This window comes from Notothenia coriiceps, unplaced genomic scaffold (genome assembly GCF_000735185.1).
Source record: "Notothenia coriiceps isolate Sejong01 unplaced genomic scaffold, NC01 NC01_scaffold00023806, whole genome shotgun sequence".
Taxonomy (NCBI): Eukaryota; Metazoa; Chordata; class Actinopteri; order Perciformes; family Nototheniidae; genus Notothenia; species Notothenia coriiceps.
The window spans coordinates 160,726-182,518 of record NW_011356507.1 but is presented as its reverse complement, the minus strand read 5'-3'; the positions used below and the strand labels follow the sequence as shown (position 1 = coordinate 182,518).

At 39.5% G+C, this 21,793-nt stretch overlaps 2 protein-coding genes across 5 annotated transcripts; both read left to right on the top strand.

The window, feature by feature from the left end:
- Positions 1-3,814: 3,814 nt before the first annotated feature.
- Positions 3,815-12,789, top strand: LOC104954762 (bile acid-CoA:amino acid N-acyltransferase-like). Of its 4 annotated transcripts, XM_010781954.1 has the most exons (13): positions 3,815-3,963; positions 8,135-8,244; positions 8,358-8,478; positions 9,254-9,463; positions 9,834-9,933; positions 10,107-10,297; positions 10,664-10,839; positions 10,950-11,066; positions 11,219-11,304; positions 11,926-12,019; positions 12,129-12,209; positions 12,285-12,420; positions 12,583-12,789. In XM_010781954.1, the coding sequence occupies exons 3-13, from the start codon at positions 8,403-8,405 to the stop codon at positions 12,681-12,683; spliced, it is 1,368 nt and encodes a 455-aa protein (XP_010780256.1). In that variant the 5' UTR covers positions 3,815-3,963; positions 8,135-8,244; positions 8,358-8,402; the 3' UTR covers positions 12,684-12,789. The 4 variants fall into 4 exon arrangements, with proteins under 4 accessions (XP_010780256.1, XP_010780257.1, XP_010780255.1 ...); XM_010781955.1 differs by lacking the exon at positions 8,135-8,244; XM_010781953.1 differs by lacking the exons at positions 3,815-3,963; positions 8,135-8,244 and having other exon boundaries at positions 8,279-8,478.
- A 3,326-nt stretch (positions 12,790-16,115) lies between these two features.
- inpp1 (inositol polyphosphate-1-phosphatase) lies at positions 16,116-20,580 on the top strand. Its single transcript, XM_010781952.1, has 6 exons — positions 16,116-16,385; positions 17,159-17,364; positions 17,450-17,510; positions 18,406-18,606; positions 18,692-18,866; positions 19,511-20,580. The coding sequence occupies exons 2-6, from the start codon at positions 17,161-17,163 to the stop codon at positions 19,992-19,994; spliced, it is 1,125 nt and encodes a 374-aa protein (XP_010780254.1). The 5' UTR covers positions 16,116-16,385; positions 17,159-17,160; the 3' UTR covers positions 19,995-20,580.
- Positions 20,581-21,793: the final 1,213 nt, after the last annotated feature.

Below are 21,793 nucleotides of genomic sequence, written 5' to 3'. Positions count from 1 at the left end.
GAGAGAGTGTCAATGCCGGTGGGGCCACAGGTAGCCAATTTAATCCCAGTCATAGAGTCTGGACTTTGGTTTCACTGGCTGAGTAAGAATCTACAACATAGCTTTCTGAAGCTGAACAAATCCTCTCATTGAACTGGAGGCTAGATTAACACAGCTTATTTTTGAATGACTTCTAAAAGGTTATAGAGATTGCAAGAGAAGCCAAATGCAAAGATAAGAAACTCAACAGTGTGCCGGTTTAAGCCATATCTTTTAGTTTTATTAAACTAATATACGCCTTTTTTGGAAAAATGCCTATTTGTTTTCTTGTGAAGTTAGATCCAAAGATTGATACAGTTGGTGTCGATCTTCATTTCAAACTCTCGAAAAGAAAGCAGATAAGCATATTTCCCAAATCTTATTTTTTTTTCACATTTATGCTGTTTTTATACTTTCTTCCTTTTCTTTTTCCTGCAGAATTTCATTTGGCTTTTGCCTTTTATGAGTCAAACACGATACCCTCTGTATGGTACTGGAAGGCCCAGTACCATTTATTGTGTTTAATACACATATAATGTGTGTAAAAGAGGACCAGCATAGCATGCCTTACACATTCATAACACAAAAAAGAATTTCTGGGGGTTAATTTGCATTAAAATAGCCTTATAAAAGCTGTTTTTTCAAGCCTCAGCTTAAGAGTTGAGAATGAACCTACCCCCTTTTCCCTCCCTAATTCAATTCATGTTTTTTCTTCTGCTCTATCACTCTTGTTGCTAAATCTTCTAGGGGCCATTCATGTGAAAGCCTCGTAAATGTAGGAGCTCACGCTGTTGCAGTGCTTATTTATATGAGAGATCAGAAGGAGCAAAGGGTATATAGAATGCTTTACAGTCCAGCATGAAAACATACACATACAGACAAACGCACACACCCGGATACATAGACGGTTAATGCTCTTTACTGGCTCCCACTTTCTCTCTGTCTATTTAACATTCCCCATTCCTCCACGCTGGGCTGCCTGGACAAAAGCTCGGTGGGAAGCAGCGCTGCCTGGCCAAGAGCTTTCAGGAATATTACTATGCGGACCACGTGCTCACTGGATTGAGAGGGACAATCTGCAGTGTCAGGAAGGAAACATACAATTTAGATCTGATGGAGTTGCAGATTAAATGTTGGCAGTGTAAGAGCAGCAGGAGCTGATTTTGCATCTGCAGTTTATAGATAGTTGGCAGATAAAGTCCTTACAAGGTTTCTGGCATTGTGTTGCATTATTACACATAATTATCGTTTTTGTTGCGAATGACTCGTTGTTGACTTTGCTTTTTTTCTTTGCTTTTCCTGTTAGCTAAAAAAACAAGTGCAGCGTTTAAAGCATTCGACTACCTTGAGTTTTGAGTTGACTACAATTATGGTACGATCCATATGTGGGGGAGGGGTTGAGGCCTGATCGGGACCGAAGCTGCAGGGATGNATGGGGCGGGCCATTCTGCACATGCGTTAAATGCGTTAAATATTTTAACGCAATTAATTCAAAAAATTAATTCTCTCAAAATTATCGCGTTAACGGCGGTAATTAATTTTTTGAATTAATTGCGTTAAAATATTTAACGCATTTAACGCATGTGCAGAATGGCCCGCCCCATATCCACCAGTGGCAGCGCTGGGGTAGGCTACAGCCATACCAAGAAATGGCTTAGCCCCACCATGAAAAATGATGTTAAAGTAAGCAAAATAAATTCCGCCAACTCGCGCCGAGTAAATTGCACAGACAGCAGTTAGTAAGATTGATTTCAGTTGTCACTTGTCTGGAAATACCGAAGACTAGAAACAGTTTTGAAAACTTTTGTCACGTAGTGATCGTCTTCTCAATAAAACATCTTTGATAATGTCTTCTGGCCAATCAGAATCAAAATAACGGCGTGGTGTTGTTGCAGGAAGTCCTGACGGAGAATACTTTTGCTGTAGTACATCTATAACGATACAACATTAGCCTACGTGTTGATAGAAATCAACACGTAATGAATTAAGAACCCATGGTTTGATGATTGATAGGTGTGTGAGCTGTCTTTCATTTTGACACACAGAACAATGTTATAATAAACATACATATATAGCCTACTGTATGTTAAATGGATATATCCGCCTTCTTTCCTTTATCTTTCCATTCCCACAACAATATAGCTACATAAAGAAATGGCATATTTTGGACATAGTTCGAATGGTGATTAATCATGATTAATAAATGTTTAAGCTGTGATTAATCTGATTAAAATGTTTAATCGTTTGACAGCCCTAATTTATATGTAAGGCTTTACTGATGTGCCACAATAATGTCACCTAATGTTATTCAGTTAAAATATCAATATTGTGGCTTTCCAAGTTAACATTAATTGATATGATTGCGATTAAATCACCAGGAGATGACACCCCTGAAATTCTCCTGCCACCCTCTTGCCACCCCATGAATATTTTTCTAGATCCGCACCCTGCTTGCGTTTCATACTTTTACATCAGCAGGAAGCATCGCTGTAACAAAATGTGATTTGAATTGCTTCATAATTATTGATAAGAGTATTACAAACTTGAAAAATATTCCTCTAAGGTACATTTAGAACAGATACTAAATGTGCGATTAATTTGCGATTAATCGCGATTAAATATTTTAATCGACTGACAGCCCTAATTTATATGTAAGGCTTTACTGATGTGCCACAATAATGTCACCTATGTTATTGAGTTAAAATATCAATATTGTGGCTTTCCAAGTTAACTTTGATTGATATGACTGCGATTAAATCAGCATATACTTCTGCCAGGGGATGCCACCCCTCAAATTCTCCTGCCACCCTCTTGCCACCCCATGGATATTTTTCTAGATCCGCCCCTGATTAGAAGTGTATATTTTCTCTACTGTCATAACAACTGATCTAGAGATATGCCTTCCTTATTTACTTATTAACATATTAAAATGACATAAATACAAAAAGGTGTACCCTAATATGATTCGTACCAAGCATACTTAACAACATTAATTTATAACAGGTGGGGTGGCTGAGCCATGGCATCAATAGCTGCAAGCATGGCTAATACGTTTGAGAACAATCATCATCATCATCATCATCATCATCCTTTTCATTATCTACATTATCTTGCATAGATTTAAGGGTGTAAAACCAGACCCCCCGGAGCAAATGTCAAGAAAAACAAACCAGAGAACAATGTGACAGTAAGTTATGCACACAAAAAAGCTAATGTATTGATTTGACATAGGCTACTTGAATGGGATCAGACTGTACGAATTAATCATGGCGTCCACCTGCACAGTGAACTCTCTCAGTAAAGTTAAAGCTAGCAGTCTCTCGTCATTCATATCGACAACAACAACCCATGAAGAAGTCTCACAGTTGATACTCTCCGCCGCTGGCTGGTTACAACATGTTGCGTTTTTGTTTGTAGTGTTTAAATAAATTGCACTTACCTGGGAGGGAAAAAAATCTGACTGTGCAACGGGGGCCAAAGTGTTAGGCTACTGCAGCTTGGCATCGACAGGAGACTTACTTTTTCATAATTTGTGGAAATAGACAATGCTAAACAGAGCTCAGTAAAAAGATCGCTGGCAGCATGTTTCCGAGGGATCAACCAGGCAGCAGAAAATGAGATGCACTTTCAAATTTACCCAGATACCGTTCAGGGGAGTTATAATAGAGGGGTAATGCAGATTAAGGCTATCCCTTTAAGAGAGAGAGAGGGGGAACCATAGAGGGGGACACGTGTGTGGTGCGTGCATGTGTATATCCGAGTGAGTGTAGTTAGTTAGTATGTTCCTGGGGGTGAACGGGAGTAGCAGAAGTGAAACGTCTTTCTATGAAATTAGCTGTGTAACTAAGTCACAAATCAACACACCGGCCTGTCTGTCTTATTTAAAAGTGGGTTTCTGAACCCGAGGCCTGTCGCTCCGGCCCTGGAAGACTGCAGAGTCATCAGGTAGATCAGCTCCTTTCCTACTACTTCACTTTCCTCCTCACGCTTCTTTTGTCTCGGCCATTGAAGGAGTTCAGGAGGTCATCCACTCCCATTTTAACCTTCTTTCTGTATCAATTTTCGCTTGCCACTAGGGCTGCAACAAACGACTAATTTGATAATCGATATCGATTAATGAAACGATTAATCGACTATTTGGAGTATTATGCCTTGAACAATTTCTCAAACGCTCTTATTTAGCCATAAACTTTTAGATTTAGCTTGAGGTTGTTTTAGGCATGTGGAAACTAACAATGAAGACAATAAAGATGAATACTTGATTCAAAAATACATATATTATTAAATTAACTAAACAAACTGTGAACAGAACATAGCTTTTTTATTTAAATTAAATAAATAATATTTCACATCAAAAGAAACAACACTGTTTTAACAAATCGTATTAAATAATGTGATAACATATTGTAAACAGAATAGCTGAAACTTTAACAAAATAAATAACTAATTTACCTATAATCATTAACCCATGTTTCTATCATTTTGTTAACTCCGTGTGTTGCTGACGTGGAAAAGTTACTCGTGGATGGGGAGCTACTAGAAAGACCCGGTGCATTTCTCAGTCTGGATGTGGTGCACTTTTGCTAAATGTTTAGACAAATTGCTCGTGTTAACGCCCTCACATGCTAAACTTGTATTGCTCTATTGGCAAAGAGCATTGTCCACATCGAGACGGGTAACATTTAATCACACCTTGGAGCGCTTCTCTCCGCCATCCCCGCCGTGTGTTGCTGCATGTAGCAGGTGTGTGTAAACTGCCCCGCCCCCTCGCACACACATGACCCGGAAGTCCCTCAGTGGCAGCCATGATAAGTGCCGTTCGAATTCTCTAGTCTAGAAGGATAGGAAAGGAGGTTTCAAACTTCCTTTATAACCTCCTTTAGCTTAGGAACCACTGGACCTCCCTAACCGAAAGGAGAGGAGAAAATGCTGCCCCACAATGCCTTGCAGCCTTGCAGCCGCAGCATTTGACTTTAGGCTTGTTTGAGACGCGTTGCGGCTCGCCTCGAAAGTAGACGAGAATAGCCGATCGCAGCCGGGGGAGGTCTCAAAAAGCTCGCCTGAAGTCGGACAGCTCCGAGTCGGATTCTTCTTCTTCTTCTTCTTCTTCTTCTTCTTCTTCTTCTTCTACTTCTTCGCCTTCTTCTTCTTCTCTCGGTTTTTTGGCGGATTGCAAACAACTTTAAGGTGCATACCGCCACCTCCGGAGTCGGCTTGACTCGGTTTGCATTCATAAAGAATGCACAAATGTGTTTAATCGTTCATGTCAGATATGTACTAAATAAATACATTTGTTCCTGCTCAAGATTAGATTCAACTTTATTGTTATTGCACATATTACAGGTACTGAGACAACGAAATGCAGTTTAGCTTCAACCAGGAGTGCCAACAAGCAGTTAAGTTGAAAAGTAATGTTACATTTTCGAATGTTTGAATGAATCAAAGTGGGTCGTCACCGTCGATTTTCTCTTATGCTCCAACACACAGTTGCACGGGGTGCAGAATAGTTTCCCCCCACTTTTTGCCCGGTCTTTAGTAGAAATGTTCGTCGGTAAATGAGATGGATTAGATTTTTTCATCTTGGTGTTTTCTCTATCGTGTGAGCTCCACACGTTCACTCTATACGGTGTTGTTTACATTCTGTGATGCGCGAGCTGATGACGTCACGACAAGACGAGTTAACTTTTTTTTCCCTCAATTTTGTGTGTAAAAATGCGGGGATTATGCGGCCTTTTGATAAATATGCGGCATTTTAAAAATCTGCGCCATTTAGCTGATTATGCGGTAAATTCTGCGATCGCAGAATCGCGTTTTTCTGGAGGGTCTAATTAACGATTAAACACATGTGTGCATTCTTTATAAATGCAAACCGAGTCAAGCCGACTCCGGAGGTGGCAGTATGCACCTTAAAGTTGTTTGCAATCCGCCAAAAAACCGAGAGAAGAAGAAGAAGGCGAAGAAATAGAAGAAGAAGAAGAAGAAGCCGACTCGGAGCTGTCCGACTTCAGGCGAGCTTTTTGAGACCTCCCCCGGCTGCGATCGGCTATTCTCGTCTACTTTCGAGGCGAGCCGCAACGCGTCTCAAACAAGCCTAATGACTAACCATCATGCAACGCACGAGCAAGACGTTGATCGAAATTGCGCAGGTCTCGCTTGTCTCAAACAAGCCTACTAATTGACCATAGACTGCATTTGACGTAACACAACAGTCGGCCGTTCACGGACACAAACGATTATGACGGAGAAATTATATCATGAAAGTTACGGTGCTTATTAAGTATTTTAAAACGTATGTGGTAAGTTGCCAAAGTGCTTCTTTTTTTTTTTTTAACGTTCATCAGTATTATAATCAAAAAGAGAAATATGAACGTTAGTTTTTACTGAAATGATCAAATAAAGTCAACATTTCACTGAGGTGTGTGGGGTTTGTTCAACTTTTAAAAGGTGTTTGAATGGTGATATAGGTGTTAAAGACTAACGTTTATAATAAATACATTTGTATTGATTTTAAGATCTTTTCATAGTTCATACAATCATACGTATTGGGATCATTTATATTAATGTGGACTGGAGGGAGAGGGTGATGAGCATAAGTTTTCACTTTTTTATTTCAATTCCAACTTAGTTTATGAAGAATATGTTTCTCTGTTGTGCATAAAGCAACAGCATCAGAGCACGGTGCAGTCTATAGATGAGTCCGTCGTTCATATTATACATCCATGTTGTAGTCCGCTGTATAGAAAACTGTAGTTTCCATAGTTTCCCCACAGCAGCAGACGCACAAAATGACGTCCGCGGCGCTGGTGCATCATAAACACGTCGGATAGTGAAAGTGCATTCGGATTCTCTAAAGTACCGCAGTCTCTTCTCCTAAATCCTTTTGAATTCTCCTATCCACTATCCCTTAACCCCGTGACGTTTCACTCAGAGGTCAAGGAATAGGAGATGGGGTTAGAATTTAGGAGCTGATTTTTAAACTATCCGAACGCAACCCTCGTCTCTATTGGAAAGATCGAAAATACACCATAGACGCATATTTTTGTCTTTTTGCATATTAGAAACGAGTTGGCGACACTAAGACTGCGATATATAATGTTTTTGTAGCAATAAAACATGACATATATTTTTTAAATGTCTCCAGTACCAATAAAAACGTTGGAGCTTAACGGCGTGTAAAACACACGTGATGACGCCATCAACGAATCGACGACTGAATTAGTTGGCAACTAATTTGGTCATCGATTTTAATCAAGTAAGTCGATTAGTTGTTGCACCCCTACTTGCCACCAGGTTAAGTTCTCTTTAGCAGGCACTTTCTCTGCCGTGAGGGCTCCCTGTGGCAGCAAAACGTATACAAAACATAGCCTACTCTTTTTCTAGCCTTGATATTTATGCCTCAGACTGATAGAAATACATGTTAGCCAAGCTAAATCATTTATTATGAATCAATGCAAGCAGATCATGTAGCCTATGAGCACTGTAATCATTACATAGTGGTTTAAAAAACACATTTTCATCAAGATATATTGTCCCTTACTTAACAATATATTTAATTTCTAGGAAAAAACATGAATTTTCTTCCAAATATTTCCTTATCTTTAAAATATACCAATAACAACCAATGTAGTCAAACTTTCAAACTACACTTTATTGACCTAATTTGTTTATAAAATAAATGCAGTTTTGTTTAACTTGTGAAAATAGTGTTTATTTTAATTACATTTAAATTAATCAACTCTGGTTCAAATTGTAACAAATCATGACATAAGACACGGATACATTTTTGAGAGTATAAAATATAATGCACTATGAGAGATGTTCTTTAACATCCAAACAGTATAACAATAGATTAACTGAACTCCACCTCAACCAGTTACATTGTGGCAATGTTATATTTATAGAGGGAGGGGGAAGAAGAAACAGGCAACAAGCATTTTTACTTTTGATTCTGCAATTGAACGAGCACTACCTAATTCTAACAGAATATAAAGATTGTTTTGTATTTCTGCTTTTACTTAAGTAAAGGACAATTTAGTAAAAAACCGGCAAGCAAACTGGAAAAATCCACACTTTTCAGGATTTAGCCAGTGTGTTTTTTAACGCTCTTCCTCTTTAGGGGGGTTGAAGAGGGTGTAAAGTTCAACGTTTGACAATCATCAGAGAAACTAGTCTTGTCATACTCTGCCATACCATTGCAGCACAGTCTAGTCTAACCCGGACTCCTGGGTGAGTTAAAAGATTTAATAATTAACTCCATTGACTTGGCAGAAGAACCTTATCTACTGACTTCAGGCAGACGGGTTTCATGTACTCTACCTCTTTTTGACCTTCTTCAATAGGATAGAAAGACACATCATGATGGTCTGAGCTCGATTGACAACAGTATGATAGCTCTTGGAGGGAAGATGATACCATGGTACACTGTACAGAGGAACCTGGCATGTATTCAGCGCACTGTGGGTAAGAATGTTGCTCCTTATTGGCTTTTAATGTTCATTGAACAGATTGTGAGTGAGCAATAAGTTAAAATCATACTGCGGTACTGCATACTGATGCTGCTTTTTCATGAAGGTCTTCTGTAGTTGTGATGTATTTAAAACACCTGAGATCATGTAATTCTCCCAGGAACAACTTTTATTTAAAGTTTAAAATAACACCAAAATATATTTTTTCAATCTTCAGGATTATAATTATGAATTCCTGCCATCTCCAACATAAAGCTCAAGTACCTGGTGAGATAAATCTGTATACTTTGAAATAAACTAAAACAATGAGGCAAGGATGTAGTTATTATTTTAAAGCATAAACCAGGGATTAAGTCATGGTTGTTAATTAATCGTAGGGTTAGTGATCTAATCCTGTCCAAATGTCAAAGTGACCTAGAGACCAATGATGAGCGTGTATGTGGGGAAAAGGCCTTTGTGAAAAGCTTTGGATAAAATCATCGGCCAAATACATTCAAATGTTAAAATACACAAACCAAAGACACAATAACTAATACTTTGACTTTAGAGCATTTGAAATACTGGTTTCAAATGCTGCACCAACAATTATTTATTAATTCTGAGATTGTATGTAAAAACGTAACTGACGCTTAAATATAACTTTTTCTTCATTTTAAATGTGTTTGTGCATTACGATCTGAAGTTAAACCATGATTTAATCATAAAAATGTATTCTATAATGTAACTTTTATAAATGCTCTATCACAAGTGTGTTTTTCTTCTACCCGCAGGTGGAGTTCGTTGGACGAGCAGCTGTAGACTAGCCCCGCTTCTGACAGCCTCTCCTGTCCGTGCTCTCATAGATGACAAGATCAGCATTAGAGGACACTTCCTGCCCCCACGGTGTCCTGTCACAGTGTGTGCACAAATGCAAAGTGATGATGGTGACCTGTGGGAAGCATTTGCCCATTTTAATACAAATGTAAATGGGACTGTAAACTGTGAGTCAAATTTTCCTTGTAAACTATGTTCTGTGTTGGGTTTTATGTTTTAACTTTGTATTATTGTTATTGCAACAAGATTAAGCATTATTCACTTGTTACAATTTCTGAAAGAAGTCGGATTGTTTATGTGAGACAAAAAGTTCAAATCATCTTTCTTCATAAGAATATAAAAAAAAGATATATATTTTTTTATTTTTTTATTTGTTCCCCTGTTACCTCATGTGCTGTTGACCAATCTAAATAACTTTGGTGTCGCAGGTGAATGCAAAAATATTTGTTTTTGATGCACTGTCATTTTGAACATTGAATCTGAATTAACTAACAGGTTGGTGATGTTCTCCCTTTTCTGTCTCTGTCTCCTTCATAGTGACCAGGGATCCTTCAGTCGGGGGTTCATATTTGGGCTGTGAGCCAATGGGGTTGCTATGGGGACTGCAGCCGGCTCCGTGGGCCAGAGAAGGCTTGAGGTAGGTGATGACACAAGCTCCCTGAGAGCTTAATATATAACAACTACCTAAGATGTGGCTGTCATTCATTTCACATGTTCAGTGTTCAGAGTTTAAAGAAAAAGAAAGAAAAATGATATCAATATCTCTACAGTAGATGGGTGATCTGACTGAAAATGTGGTCTTTCTTACAGGCTGAGAAAAAAAAAAGTAGAGACTCCATACGTAATGCTCATGTCCTTACTGAAGGGCCATGTTTCACCCAGTGAGAGACCCAGCACCGAGCTCGCTGCTTTAACTGCTGAGCGCTGGTACATGGCACCAGGCGTACGGAGAATAGAGATTCGCCAGAACGGAGTTGTCGGGACGTTGTTTTTACCGCCTGGTGAGCACGATTTTTTACTTTCCCCACAAAATGTAAAAGCTGCATGGTTCAGGTCTGGCCACATGGTGTCGCATTTCACCTCTAATATTAGGTCCATGCAAGTGTTTGACATTTATTTGTAATGTATTATTTATTCACATACTGTTGCTAATTTTCTTATCTTGATCTTTTTATTTATTAGCCTATATTTCTGCCCATATTTTACACATCTCACATTTGTAATACTGCTGTGGACAGACCTCTGAACAGCACCTACTGTACTGTCTTAATTGTAACTTTTTGTTCTTTCTTGTGAAGCATTTTCTGTAAAAGGTGCAAAACTAAATAAATGTAATACATATTCATATTATTACTGATTTCCTGTAGGCCCAGGCCCATTTCCAGCCATGTTGGACCTGTGGGGAATGGGTGGAGGACTGGTAGAGTACCGCTCCGCCCTTTTTGCCTCAAGGGGCTATGCTAGCTTCTCCCTTGCCTACATAGGGCACAAAGATTTGCCTGGCCCACAAAATCGGATTAATGTTGGTGATCCATATTTCAAAGTAAGATTATTCCACTTAACCATAATTTCTTTATTTCTGCATCATGTACTGTATACATGTCACTTGTCATTCCCTAATAAATATTATTTGTTTTTGTTTTGTTTGGACAGTCAGCGTTTAAACTACTTCAAGATCATCCTCAGGTCTATCCCGACAGAATTGGGATCATAGGACTCTCCTTTGGAGTCTACCTGACTCTCCGGCTTGCCAGTCATTCTGACATCAAAGTAAGTGAGAAGAAATTACTTTTTCTGTAGTTTGATCAATGAAATATCCCACCTGTGAATAAATGTACTATATGCCAAGCAATAAAAAAGTTATTTGTTATATGTTTGCTAAATTCACGTTGACTTTTAACAATTATTGTTCTCCCCTCCAGCCTTCCTGTTTGATTTGTATTAATGGACCAGCAGGAAGCACCATCAAGCTCGCAGACGCAGATGGCAGGACTGAACAAATTGAAAAGTAGATGTTAAATAAATATGCAATTTGTAGGAAGTTATTTTCAAGACATCACTAACGGTACGTCCACACGGCAGCGTGCGTTGAAGCTTGCCGGTGGGCGTGTCTGGCGCGCGACCCACCACCAATCACATGAATCTCCCGGCCCGGACACACAAGCACACAGTTTGATTGGCTAGCGCTTGTACTGGCATATTATTTGATTGGCTGATGCTTCCGTCGAAGCTTGAAAAGTTGAACTTTTCTCAACTTTTGAAGCGAGCAACGGAGGCGACGCGACGGAACCACAATGCAGTTCGGCAAAGCCTGACGTCGCCCCATTCAAAGTGAATTGGAAGCGTCTCCGTTGAAGCAACGCACGCTGCCGTGTGGACGGGCCGTAAGGGATTATTGCAGTAATCCATGTGACGGGTGTAGCATCAGGAGTGAAAGTCTTTAAAGTAGTTTTAAGTGCTAGTTTTAGTCTCTTAAATACAACAGGGTGTTGTTCATTTTCTGATGTTAACCAATTACATTACATTTGAGAGGCAGAATATGTGTATCACAATTAAAAAATATATATTTTTCATAACTGGTTAAAAAAGTATATAAGTTGGACTGGTCTTTGTTAACTTGTCCTTTTAGTGACCAGAAATATTGGACGTATGATGATCAGGGCAATGTGAGTTTCAGAGCCGTCTCCTTGCCTGTCAACCTTTCCCCTGAGAGCAAAGTGAAGGTGAACCCACCACACCACACATGCTTAGGGTGCACACTTAGCTTACATAATCACATCAACTTGCTTTTTAAAGTTTTAATTTGAGAGTTACATCTTGTTTTTTTTGCAGTTAGAGCATCTCACATGTCCATTAATGTACATAGTGGGTGAAGATGACTTGAGTGCTTCAAGTATAGAAAATGCGAACCTGGTAAGTAACTCAATATTACAAATTATAATTTTTGGAAAGCAAGCAATGCTTAATGCTTTTTTTATTGGTCAACAGATTGAGGAGACCCTGAGTGCTGCAGGTAAATCCCAGCTGTTTACACGGTTGTCGTACCCTGGTGCCGGTCACCTGATTGAACCACCTTACACACCAAATTCAAGAGCGTCCCTGTGGAGCGTCAAACCACAAAAACGTAAGCCCTATCACAGAGCTTTATTTTACATTGAGCCATGTCATATTTTATACTTGTTTTCATACCAGGTTAAATATGAGACTGGTTATTGTAATATAGAGTATGTAACTACTAATGAAAGTATTACTTATCATACTGCTGCTTATTTTGTTGTTCCTGCAGTGGTCACTCTGTGGGGAGGTCACCTTGCACCCCACGCTGCTGCCCAGGAAGATTCCTGGAAGAAGATCCTGGAATTTATGGAAACTAATCTCAGACATTGAATTGTTGTACGATATTATCTCAGTCTGGCTTCAGATGCTCCACATCAATAACGCTGAGGAACCCCTTAAGTAGCCTCAATGTTTTTTTTTTCATCATGTATAAATGTATTTTATAACTTATATAATACTAAACATTCTTCAAAAAAAACTACAGCTTATTCTGTAAAGAACATTTTTTTAATGTGCTTACATGCTAAATAATACTTTTTTTATTTTGGATTGAAGAGGTCATGACATGCTGAGGTAACCATGGCAATGAGTCCGATGAACTCTTTGAAGTCGATCTCCAGGTCTCCATTCTGGTCGAGGTCCGTAAAGAGCTGATCCAAAACGTCATTCTCGTGAATTTTCTGTTCAGCAGAAACATCAAATGAAAGAGAAACATTTGAAGTAAATCTAAATTATTTACGAGTCTAAAAGTCTTTACATATGTCGGTGACAACTTGAGGTTGAAATGCTTATTTTACACCAGAAAACACGTTTGTTGGATGGGATCAAACTTGCTTAACCCATAGGTGGTCATAAAGTAATGTTTGTTAAATGTCTGTACAACTTCCACATTGTAAAATGTTCACCAATGCAACATTCAAAACATGTCTACATGCTTTGTTAGCTTTAAACTTTATAATTATCTAAGGCTTGACCTAAAATGTTGTTAGTTGATTTATACTTGTAAAAATGATCTGAATCTGCAAAGCATCTAAACTATAAAATAAATGCAGGGGAGTAAAACGTGCAATATCTGCCTCCAAATTGTAGGGAACTAGATGCATAAAGTAGCAGAAAATACTCAACTAAAGCACAAAAACCTCAGAAACACTACTAAGCTAAATTTCCAACCATGCTCAATATATCCAGTTATTACATTTACAATTATACACATCGTAACTGTTGCACATTGGAAGGTATATGTAAAAAAAAACAAAGACTTGAGTATCTTTAGTAAAAAGTTGTTAAGTTTATATATAATTCCATAATTTACCATTATGAAATGACTCATCTCATTGTTGATGAGATCTTTAAGCTCTGTCTTCTTCAGCTTGCACTTTTTACCCGAGTATTTGTGGAAAACTTTGATGATGTTGATCATGCCACCCTCCAGCTCTGACATATCTTCGTTTAAGGCCTGCAACAAATAATTCAAACAAAATCCCATTACACTACTAGAAGAATGTTTTACCCACATCTTAGGGCGTTGTGATAGAGACAACAATTTTTCTCAGTTTTTATACATTTAATTACATTGTAACGTGATGCATCACTTATAATATTATATTGTATTTTAGGAATATAAACTCTAAACATTTAGTCTTTCTTACCTCCATCTGAAGAAACACCTCTGTCTTGTAGGGATCGTAAGTGGGAATGATGACTTGTTCAGTATTGTGTCGACTGCCTCGCCCAGTTTACTCTGACCACTCAACTGTATTGATCCACCACACCAAGCTTCCTTAACTGCCTTGCACTACGTAATGCACGACTAATGGATTTTAGTGGTCAGGGCTTGTGCAAAAAGCCTTTTCTCTTAGAATCTATCATTTCTGATGTCAAGTTCCAACATTTAGCCTATAGTGTGTGTATGTAATCCAGTTTATGAATTGCATAATTGGTGCTTTTTCCTGTTTTCTGTCATGCTATTGTGGTCTGTTTAGGCGACTGTTTGGGAGGGTGTGTTGAGTCCTTCAGATAATGTCCACGAGCAGATTCAGTGTACAGTTTTTTGTTTGTTTTTTAAATCAAAAATCACCTTTATTTAATAAAGATAACTGTAGAGCTACAAGTGACACATTTGAGAATTCCTATGTGTTCATTACTTGTTTCTGATGCTCTCCAGTCTGCAACACGTCTATGGGCAAAAGTAAGGTTTAATAATAAATAAATGTAAACCATAATAATACGTTCATATTTAACCTTTTTTGCCATTACATTTACTGCGGTCAAGCCAGCCTCCACTTCGGAAAACACAGTCAAGCCAGCCTGCACGTTATATTGCGGTGCGCGAATATCCTATGCATTACGGTAGAGGCCTGGAAAAACTGCCTTCAAAATAAAAGCACTTTTTAGATAAGAATAAAACAAAAACTCCAGTATAAAATACTAACATCACTCCAGGGTGATAGCAGGACACCCCAACTAGTCACTCAGAAATTATCAGGACAATCTGATGTACAGTATCAAAATAAAATACCCTTGAAGTCTCATATATGAGCTATCATCCCTCTGTTTTTAGATAATAATAAAACAAAAACTCTCCAGTATCAAATACTTATTTCACTCCAGGGTGATAGCAGGACACCCCATCTAGTCACTCAGAGAATATCAGGACAATCTGATGTAGAGTTTCACAGTCACACTGAAGTGAAACAAGTCTTTGATACTGGAGAGTTTTTGTTTTATTCTTATCTAAAAACAGAGGGATGATAGCTCATATATGAGACTTCAAAGGTCTTTTATTTTGAAACTACATCAGATTGTCCTGATTTTCTCTGAGTGACTATGGGGTGTCCTGCTATCACCCTGGAGTGATATTAGTCTTTGATACTGGAGAGTTTTTGTTTTATTCTCTAAAAACAGATGGACGATAGCCCATATATGAGATTTCAAACGTATTTTATTTTGAAACTCCTTAAGTTTTACATTCACTTCATACACTAGTTATAATGAGGTAGTTATACTTAGTTTGTTTTAAATAATTATTGATCACATTATATAGCACATATGTCTTAATTTAAGCTCCAGTATATATGAATATGTTTGGTATGTTTTTTAGGTTTATTTGTTATTGACCGAGTAAGCGCCTTTATTTTGAAGGTAGTTTTTCCAGGCCTCTACCGTAATGCATAGGATATTCGCGCACCTCAATACAACGTGCGGGCTGGCTTGACTGTGTTTTCTGAAGTGGAGGCTGGCGCTTGACCGCAGTATACATTTAACTCAAAATAGCTGTGTCGGAGGTTGAGAGAGTCTGTAACCAAAGCACTACATACGTTTTATACTGCAAAGCATTTTCTCAAGAAATTAAAGGATGATTCAAATATAAATTGTTTACTACTTCTTGAACAACTCAATATGAAACCACGACCCACCTTTTCTGGTGGTGAACAAGATGTATTCAAATTTAAAAGTGACATCTTTCGACTTGATTTTCATGAACATCTGGGCATTTTAACTATGACAAGAAACTTGAGGAAATAAACTGCATAAATAACTCGTTGTTTAAACACAAAATGTTAAACGTCCCATAACAAACCTAGTTAGGTAGACAACAATATACAACCTTTATATATACAGTATTGTATGTCTACATACAACCTTCTATCAAAACAAGCCAATGTGCGCACTGCTCCGAGATCGAAGCTTGAAATTCCCATGTGCATTTGAACGAAGCGCGGCATCACTTCCTGTTGTCTGCTCCTTGTAAAAAGTACCGTATTATCTCTTCGGTTGCGCGCCTGTCTGCATCTTTAGTTTGCCAGCCTAGATGTGAAGGACCGTCCGCCCTTACTTCAAGAGGAAACTCGCTCTGACGTAGAGAAACCGGAGCGGCGCGGTAATTCTGCTATTTTAGTGAAACTGTGCGTTCTCTCACATTCCTGCCATACCGAAATATCGGCGTTTGGTGACTTTAGGACGAACAGAATAAACACAGCCACGGTGAGCGACAGACGAAAGGGTAATAAGCGGTGTGTAACCTGGTTTTAGGTAAGCTTTCAATAATTTCTCAATGTTTTATCTTTCTCTGCCGTTTTCAATGTCTTTGCTTCATTATATAATCTCATATGAAACCCTAGCAAATCCTGTTCGACAGGATGTCAAGAGCAGAAATGAGCAGATTGTCTATGCTTTTTTTTTTTAAATATGTTTCATTTGTGTTTATATTGTGTTGACCTTTAATGTACTACACTACCTAGCTCTACAAATTACCCCCCTTGGCAAATACGTTTTTTTAATGTAAGTGAAATTAACTTGAATGGTAAAGTTGTGTGACGGTAAAATACAAACGAACTACATTAGAGGCCCTGTTCCATTTCCAGAAAACATTTACTGTAATATTCCACTGACATGCCTAAACGCAAACACCACTGTCTAATGCGAATTGTCATTTTCTACACACCCCAGTGTGTTTTATTGTATTTTTGTTACCCTCATAGTATTTTATTATAAGATAATGTACAGTTTTGTTTTCCATACTTTTAAATAATCATTTGGAAATGGAGATACCTGAAGTGTTTAGAGAGGATAGCGATCTGCATAGGTGTTATGCATTTCAGCAGAGATAGGCTACTGTGGTTCACATGCAAAAGACCTGAGGCCACTCTCTCCTCCCTCATGCACTCGTCTTTTTTCAGATATGTCCTGTTTTCATTTTAAGGCTATAATTAGCTTGTTGTGTGCAAAGTGTGACCTGCCTTCTCTCTCTTTTTCTTTCCCTCGCACACGTTGACTAAACCCTCTCTTCTTTTCTTTCTGCTCAGGCATGGCTGATCTGCTGAGGCTGCTGCTCCGGGTGGCAGAGAAAGCGGCTAACGTGGCTCGTGTCTGCAGGCAGGAGGCTCCCCTCTTCCAGCTCCTCGTACAAGAGAAGACCGGAGATGACAAGAACAAGAAGTTCGTCCAGGACTTCAAGACGCTGGCTGACGTGGTGATCCAGGAGATGATCCGGCATGATGTTGGTGTTAAGGTAGGAAATGTCTGGACTAAAGCACGGGCTGTCATAATCCACTGGTGCTGGTCTGTAATCATGTCCTGTCTCTTCTTTCGGTCAGTTCCCTGAGATGGCGGACTTCATCAATGGAGAGGAGTCCAACAAGTTTGAAAATGGGCTAGGTAATGACTTGATATCTTACTTAACACATTACATGTTCATGTTCTTTTTTTTGGATGTTAATGACTTTAAGCTCAAAGCGGACTTTAGTTTGTCAAAATCACAGTGGAGTTTGGACAGATAGTGATTGTATTAAAAAATAATTACAAGTTAAGAGCTGATTATTTTGGTCGACACTGAGTCCAAAAACTGCATTTTTGTTTTTGGTTTAAATGTATTTTAGGATTTGCAACATGAAAGTATCAACAAAGCAGTACCTTCATTATGACCTACTTTGTTAATCCTCTTGTGATATGTCTCATCTTGAATAAATTGATGTTAGGGCCGTAACAAACAAGTAGTTATTTGGTCTGTTAAATGTTAAAAGGATTGAAAAAGGTTCACACAATCTCAATTTCCAAAAGCCCAACCTGATAACTTCTCATGGTGTTTTTTGTCAAACTATTTATCTCTGTAATATAAAAAAAAAATATTTACAGACTTGGAATTAAGGAAATTGTTCTGCCCTTTTAGCCCAAATGATTAATCAAGAAAATTGTCTTCAGATTAATCAAATGATGAACGGAAACAGATAAGCTGATAACAACTAAAACAATCTGGTGAGTGTCGTGGGCTGCAGGAATATAGAAGCTTTTGTCTGTTAATTATATGATGGAAGATTAAAGATCGAATGAAATAATAATCACTCAACCTTCATTTGGGTGGACCCAATACTTTAAACATTATAAACACTTGAGTAAATCATCTGCAGTTTAACCTCAAAGTCCAACGTCTTTCATCTAAAATAATCAGAACAAAAAGCTAACACATCAACGTGTCACTGTCTAAATATTTAAGCTCACAGTGTAAATATTTAAATAATCAAAGGAGTACTTGGTTTTCTCCCTCTGTTAACAGGAGAGAGTGTGACGGTGACAGTGTGCGCTACAGAGGAGGACACAGCGGCGCTGCTGGCCTCCGTGCTGGACGGCGACCACACCGCGGCCTCTCTGCTGGCCCGGGCCATCCACCAGGACCCGACGAGCATCCAGGCCGACACCGACGGTCTGACTGTCCCCCTCAGCCCCTCAGAGCTCGGGATCTGGATCGACCCCATAGGTGAGCTGCTGTGTTCCTGTCTGATGCATTTATCCAGAAAGCACAGCAGAGATAATAACTGATTTATTTATTTTTTTGCATTAAGATGCCACCAGCCAGTACATAGAGGGCAGAGAGGAGGTGCTGGAGGAGGGCCGCCTGTTCCCCTCAGGTCTGCACTGTGCCTTGGTCCTGATCGGGGTTTATCTCCGCAGCACAGGCGAGCCCGTCATGGGCGTCATCAACCAGCCGTTCAACTACAAAGACCCAGCAGGTGGAGGGTGAGTTTAAAAAACATCTGTAATACTTCTTCTTTTTACATCGTACGGTTTCTACACTGTTCTGGTTCCCTCTCTGCCAAAGCAACGGCCTCAAGGTCTGAAAAGGGAAGCCAATGCTTAAATTACTTAAATCTGCATCCTTTATAGTATCTAGCGTGGGGCAACTTCAATAGCTGCAAAATAAAAGTCAGATTGAATAGAAGTCTATGAGAAAATGACCCTGCCTCTCACTTGATTGATTACCCCAGTAAACATTTCATTGAGTAGTTTATGGTCTCGATTACTAGTTTAAAGTCTTCTTCAATACAGCATGATGTTCATTTTCCAAATAATGGTCCCATTTAAAGTAAAACAGACGATACAGGTGGCTACCATGGCAGTGTCCGGTTTAGTTATTGGCCATATTTTAATCTTAAAACTATAACTTTTTCACAGTGGGTTTACCGTTTTAAAATGTTGGTCCCCTAAAAACGTTTTGTTAATCTTTCAGTTGTACTTATGTGATTACCTGTTCATACAGTCTATGCTCTCACTGCTCGTATGCAGCAGGCTCTAAAAACGTACTGTTCCTGATGTGCACTAGATGTCAGACAGAGAGTAAAGTACAATATTCTCACCCTAACACTCATTATTTGTGTTAATAGCTGGAAGGGGAAGCATTTCTGGGGGGTGTCCTGCGGCAGCATCAATGTCTGCTCAGAGACCCGGCCTAAAGCAGGACCTGCGGGGGGGCTGTCTGCTGTGCTGAGCTCCAGTGAGAAGCCGGTGGTAAAGGAAGCCCTGACCTCACTGTGTGGCCCGGACAAGCTAATGTTCGCCTCTGGAGCCGGATACAAGATCCTGTGTGTCATCCAGGGCCTGGCTGACGTCTACGTCCTGTCGGGGGGGAGCACCTTCAAGTGGGACTCCTGCGCCCCTCACGCTCTGCTCCGGGCCCTCGGAGGGGGGGTGGTGGACCTCCACAAGTGTCTGCAGTCCAGCTCAGGAGCAGAGGCAGAACTGACCTACCACCAGCCCCGCACTGAGTGCAAAGGAGCGGACCGCTGGGCCAACCATGGCGGCCTGGTGGCGTACAGAGACTGTTCCCAGATCAGCCGCATCATCGCCCCTCTGAAAGGCAAGCTGTAGCTGAACCAGCCAGGATGTAACCAACACAAGCTGAAGCAGCTGTTGTTGCACATATGATCATATTCTTATTTTCTGTATACGTAGAAAGAGAAGGATAAAGGTGCAGGAGGAAATATTTTAAACACATATTGTCTTGTTTTAAATGAGATATATTTGCAATAGAGCTGCAAGTATTTTCTTACGATTCATCTGCCAGTTTCTTTAATGTCTTGTTCCGTCAGTCCAAATCCCAAAGATATACAGTTTAATATAATATAAAACAGTTAGGAAAAGATATCACTATATTCGAGAGGCTAAAATGGCTTTTCTGACATTTTTGCATGAAAAATTATTATAAAAACTAATTTTTGCAGGTCTAGTTTTCAAGTGTTTCCGTAACAAGATAAACATCTGGTCTGGGCCAAAAACATTTTTTAAAATACTGTCTATGCTTTTATTCACAAGGTTGTGGAAATTCAATGGGAAACCCTGTGCTAATCAATCAAAACCAATAGCATTTAAAGATTCCTGTCTGGCTCTTTAGATTTTGTCAATTTGTCAAGGAAGCCTCGTGTATTTGATAAAATAAAAAAAAGTGGAGGTCGAATGGAGGACTGACAGAAAAAGATTTTCATCATGACAGATGAGTAGGACTTGTTATGTGGGCCAATGTGACAGGCCGCAGACAGCTCAGACAATCACAAGACTCTTTCAGGCAGTTTCACTTCTACCATTAACCGGCTGTAGCTCTGTGACAATCCAACATGTCAGCTTCCTCATGGCAGCTACAACACTGTAAGCCTTTTTGTGCATCTAGTTTAGCTCAGAGCTTGTTGAGCATTTATTATAATTATGTAAGCTATGTAAAAGTATATATACATTTGCTTAAAGACAGGTAATCATGTTAAAGTTAACAGGAGGAACAGTGCTCACTGCTGGACAGCTGAGGAACACTTCACTGCCAGAGGAACGGAAATCACAAGATGCCTCCGACTCGTCTGAGGGAATTATCTTGGATTCAAAGGAGTTTAAATTGCAGTTATAATAGTCCTATCACGTTTTTTTTCCAGCCCATCTAGTCTTAAGGGTTATAATAAGTCAAGAAAATCAAATTGTCCCATTCACAGTAATCTGCACCTCTCTGAAATAACTCCTTTTAAGGAGCAGACGGTAACCTGCCCTCTCTCCATGGCCATAGCACCATGAGTCAATAAGGTCAGAGGATGGAAATTCCATATGAGGTAAAACAGTGACAAAGAGTGCTTTTCGGGTAGGGATTACAGTCAATTAAATATGAAAGGATGAGAGGTTTATAAAGTTATCTTAAAAGTCCCATGTCATGGACATTTCTACTGATCATAATTCCATTGTTGAAGTCTACTAGAATAGATTTATATTGTGCAACTTTCCAAACCTCCACATTGGTTTCTCCTCATACAGCATCTTCTGGTAAAGTACTGTGTAATTCACTCTCTGTTCCTAAACGGCTTGTTGGAGCTCCTGCCCCCCCCTCTCCCTGTGAGCCCAGTGGCCGTCTGCGAGACACAGCGAAACCCAGGCCGAAACCAGGCCGAGCACACACCCACACACACCCGCAGTCTGGCTGGGAGTTTGTGTGTGTGCTCACGCACAGCCTCGCTGCATCATGCCGTCTCAGGCTGAGAAATCCGCGGAGCTGCAGCTGAGAAAAGATTGAGTGTGTGTGTGTAATGGACCAATCCCCGGACTTAACGTAACGGCTCCACGGATTGGTCAAACACACACACACACACACACACACACACACACACACACACACACACACACACACACACACACAC

Bases quoted from the DNA above. Each gene is read 5' to 3' on its own strand.
- inpp1 (XM_010781952.1), top strand. From the start codon at position 17,161: ATGGCTGATCTGCTGAGGCTGCTGCTCCGGGTGGCAGAGAAAGCGGCT. The intron at 17,365-17,449 runs GTAGGAAATGTC...TCTTTCGGTCAG, and splicing joins GGCATGATGTTGGTGTTAAG to TTCCCTGAGATGGCGGACTT. The intron at 18,867-19,510 runs GTGAGTTTAAAA...TTGTGTTAATAG, and splicing joins AAAGACCCAGCAGGTGGAGG to CTGGAAGGGGAAGCATTTCT.
- LOC104954762 (XM_010781955.1), top strand. From the start codon at position 8,403: ATGATAGCTCTTGGAGGGAAGATGATACCATGGTACACTGTACAGAGG. The intron at 8,479-9,253 runs GTAAGAATGTTG...TTCTACCCGCAG, and splicing joins ATGTATTCAGCGCACTGTGG to GTGGAGTTCGTTGGACGAGC. The intron at 12,421-12,582 runs GTAAGCCCTATC...TTGTTCCTGCAG, and splicing joins GAGCGTCAAACCACAAAAAC to TGGTCACTCTGTGGGGAGGT.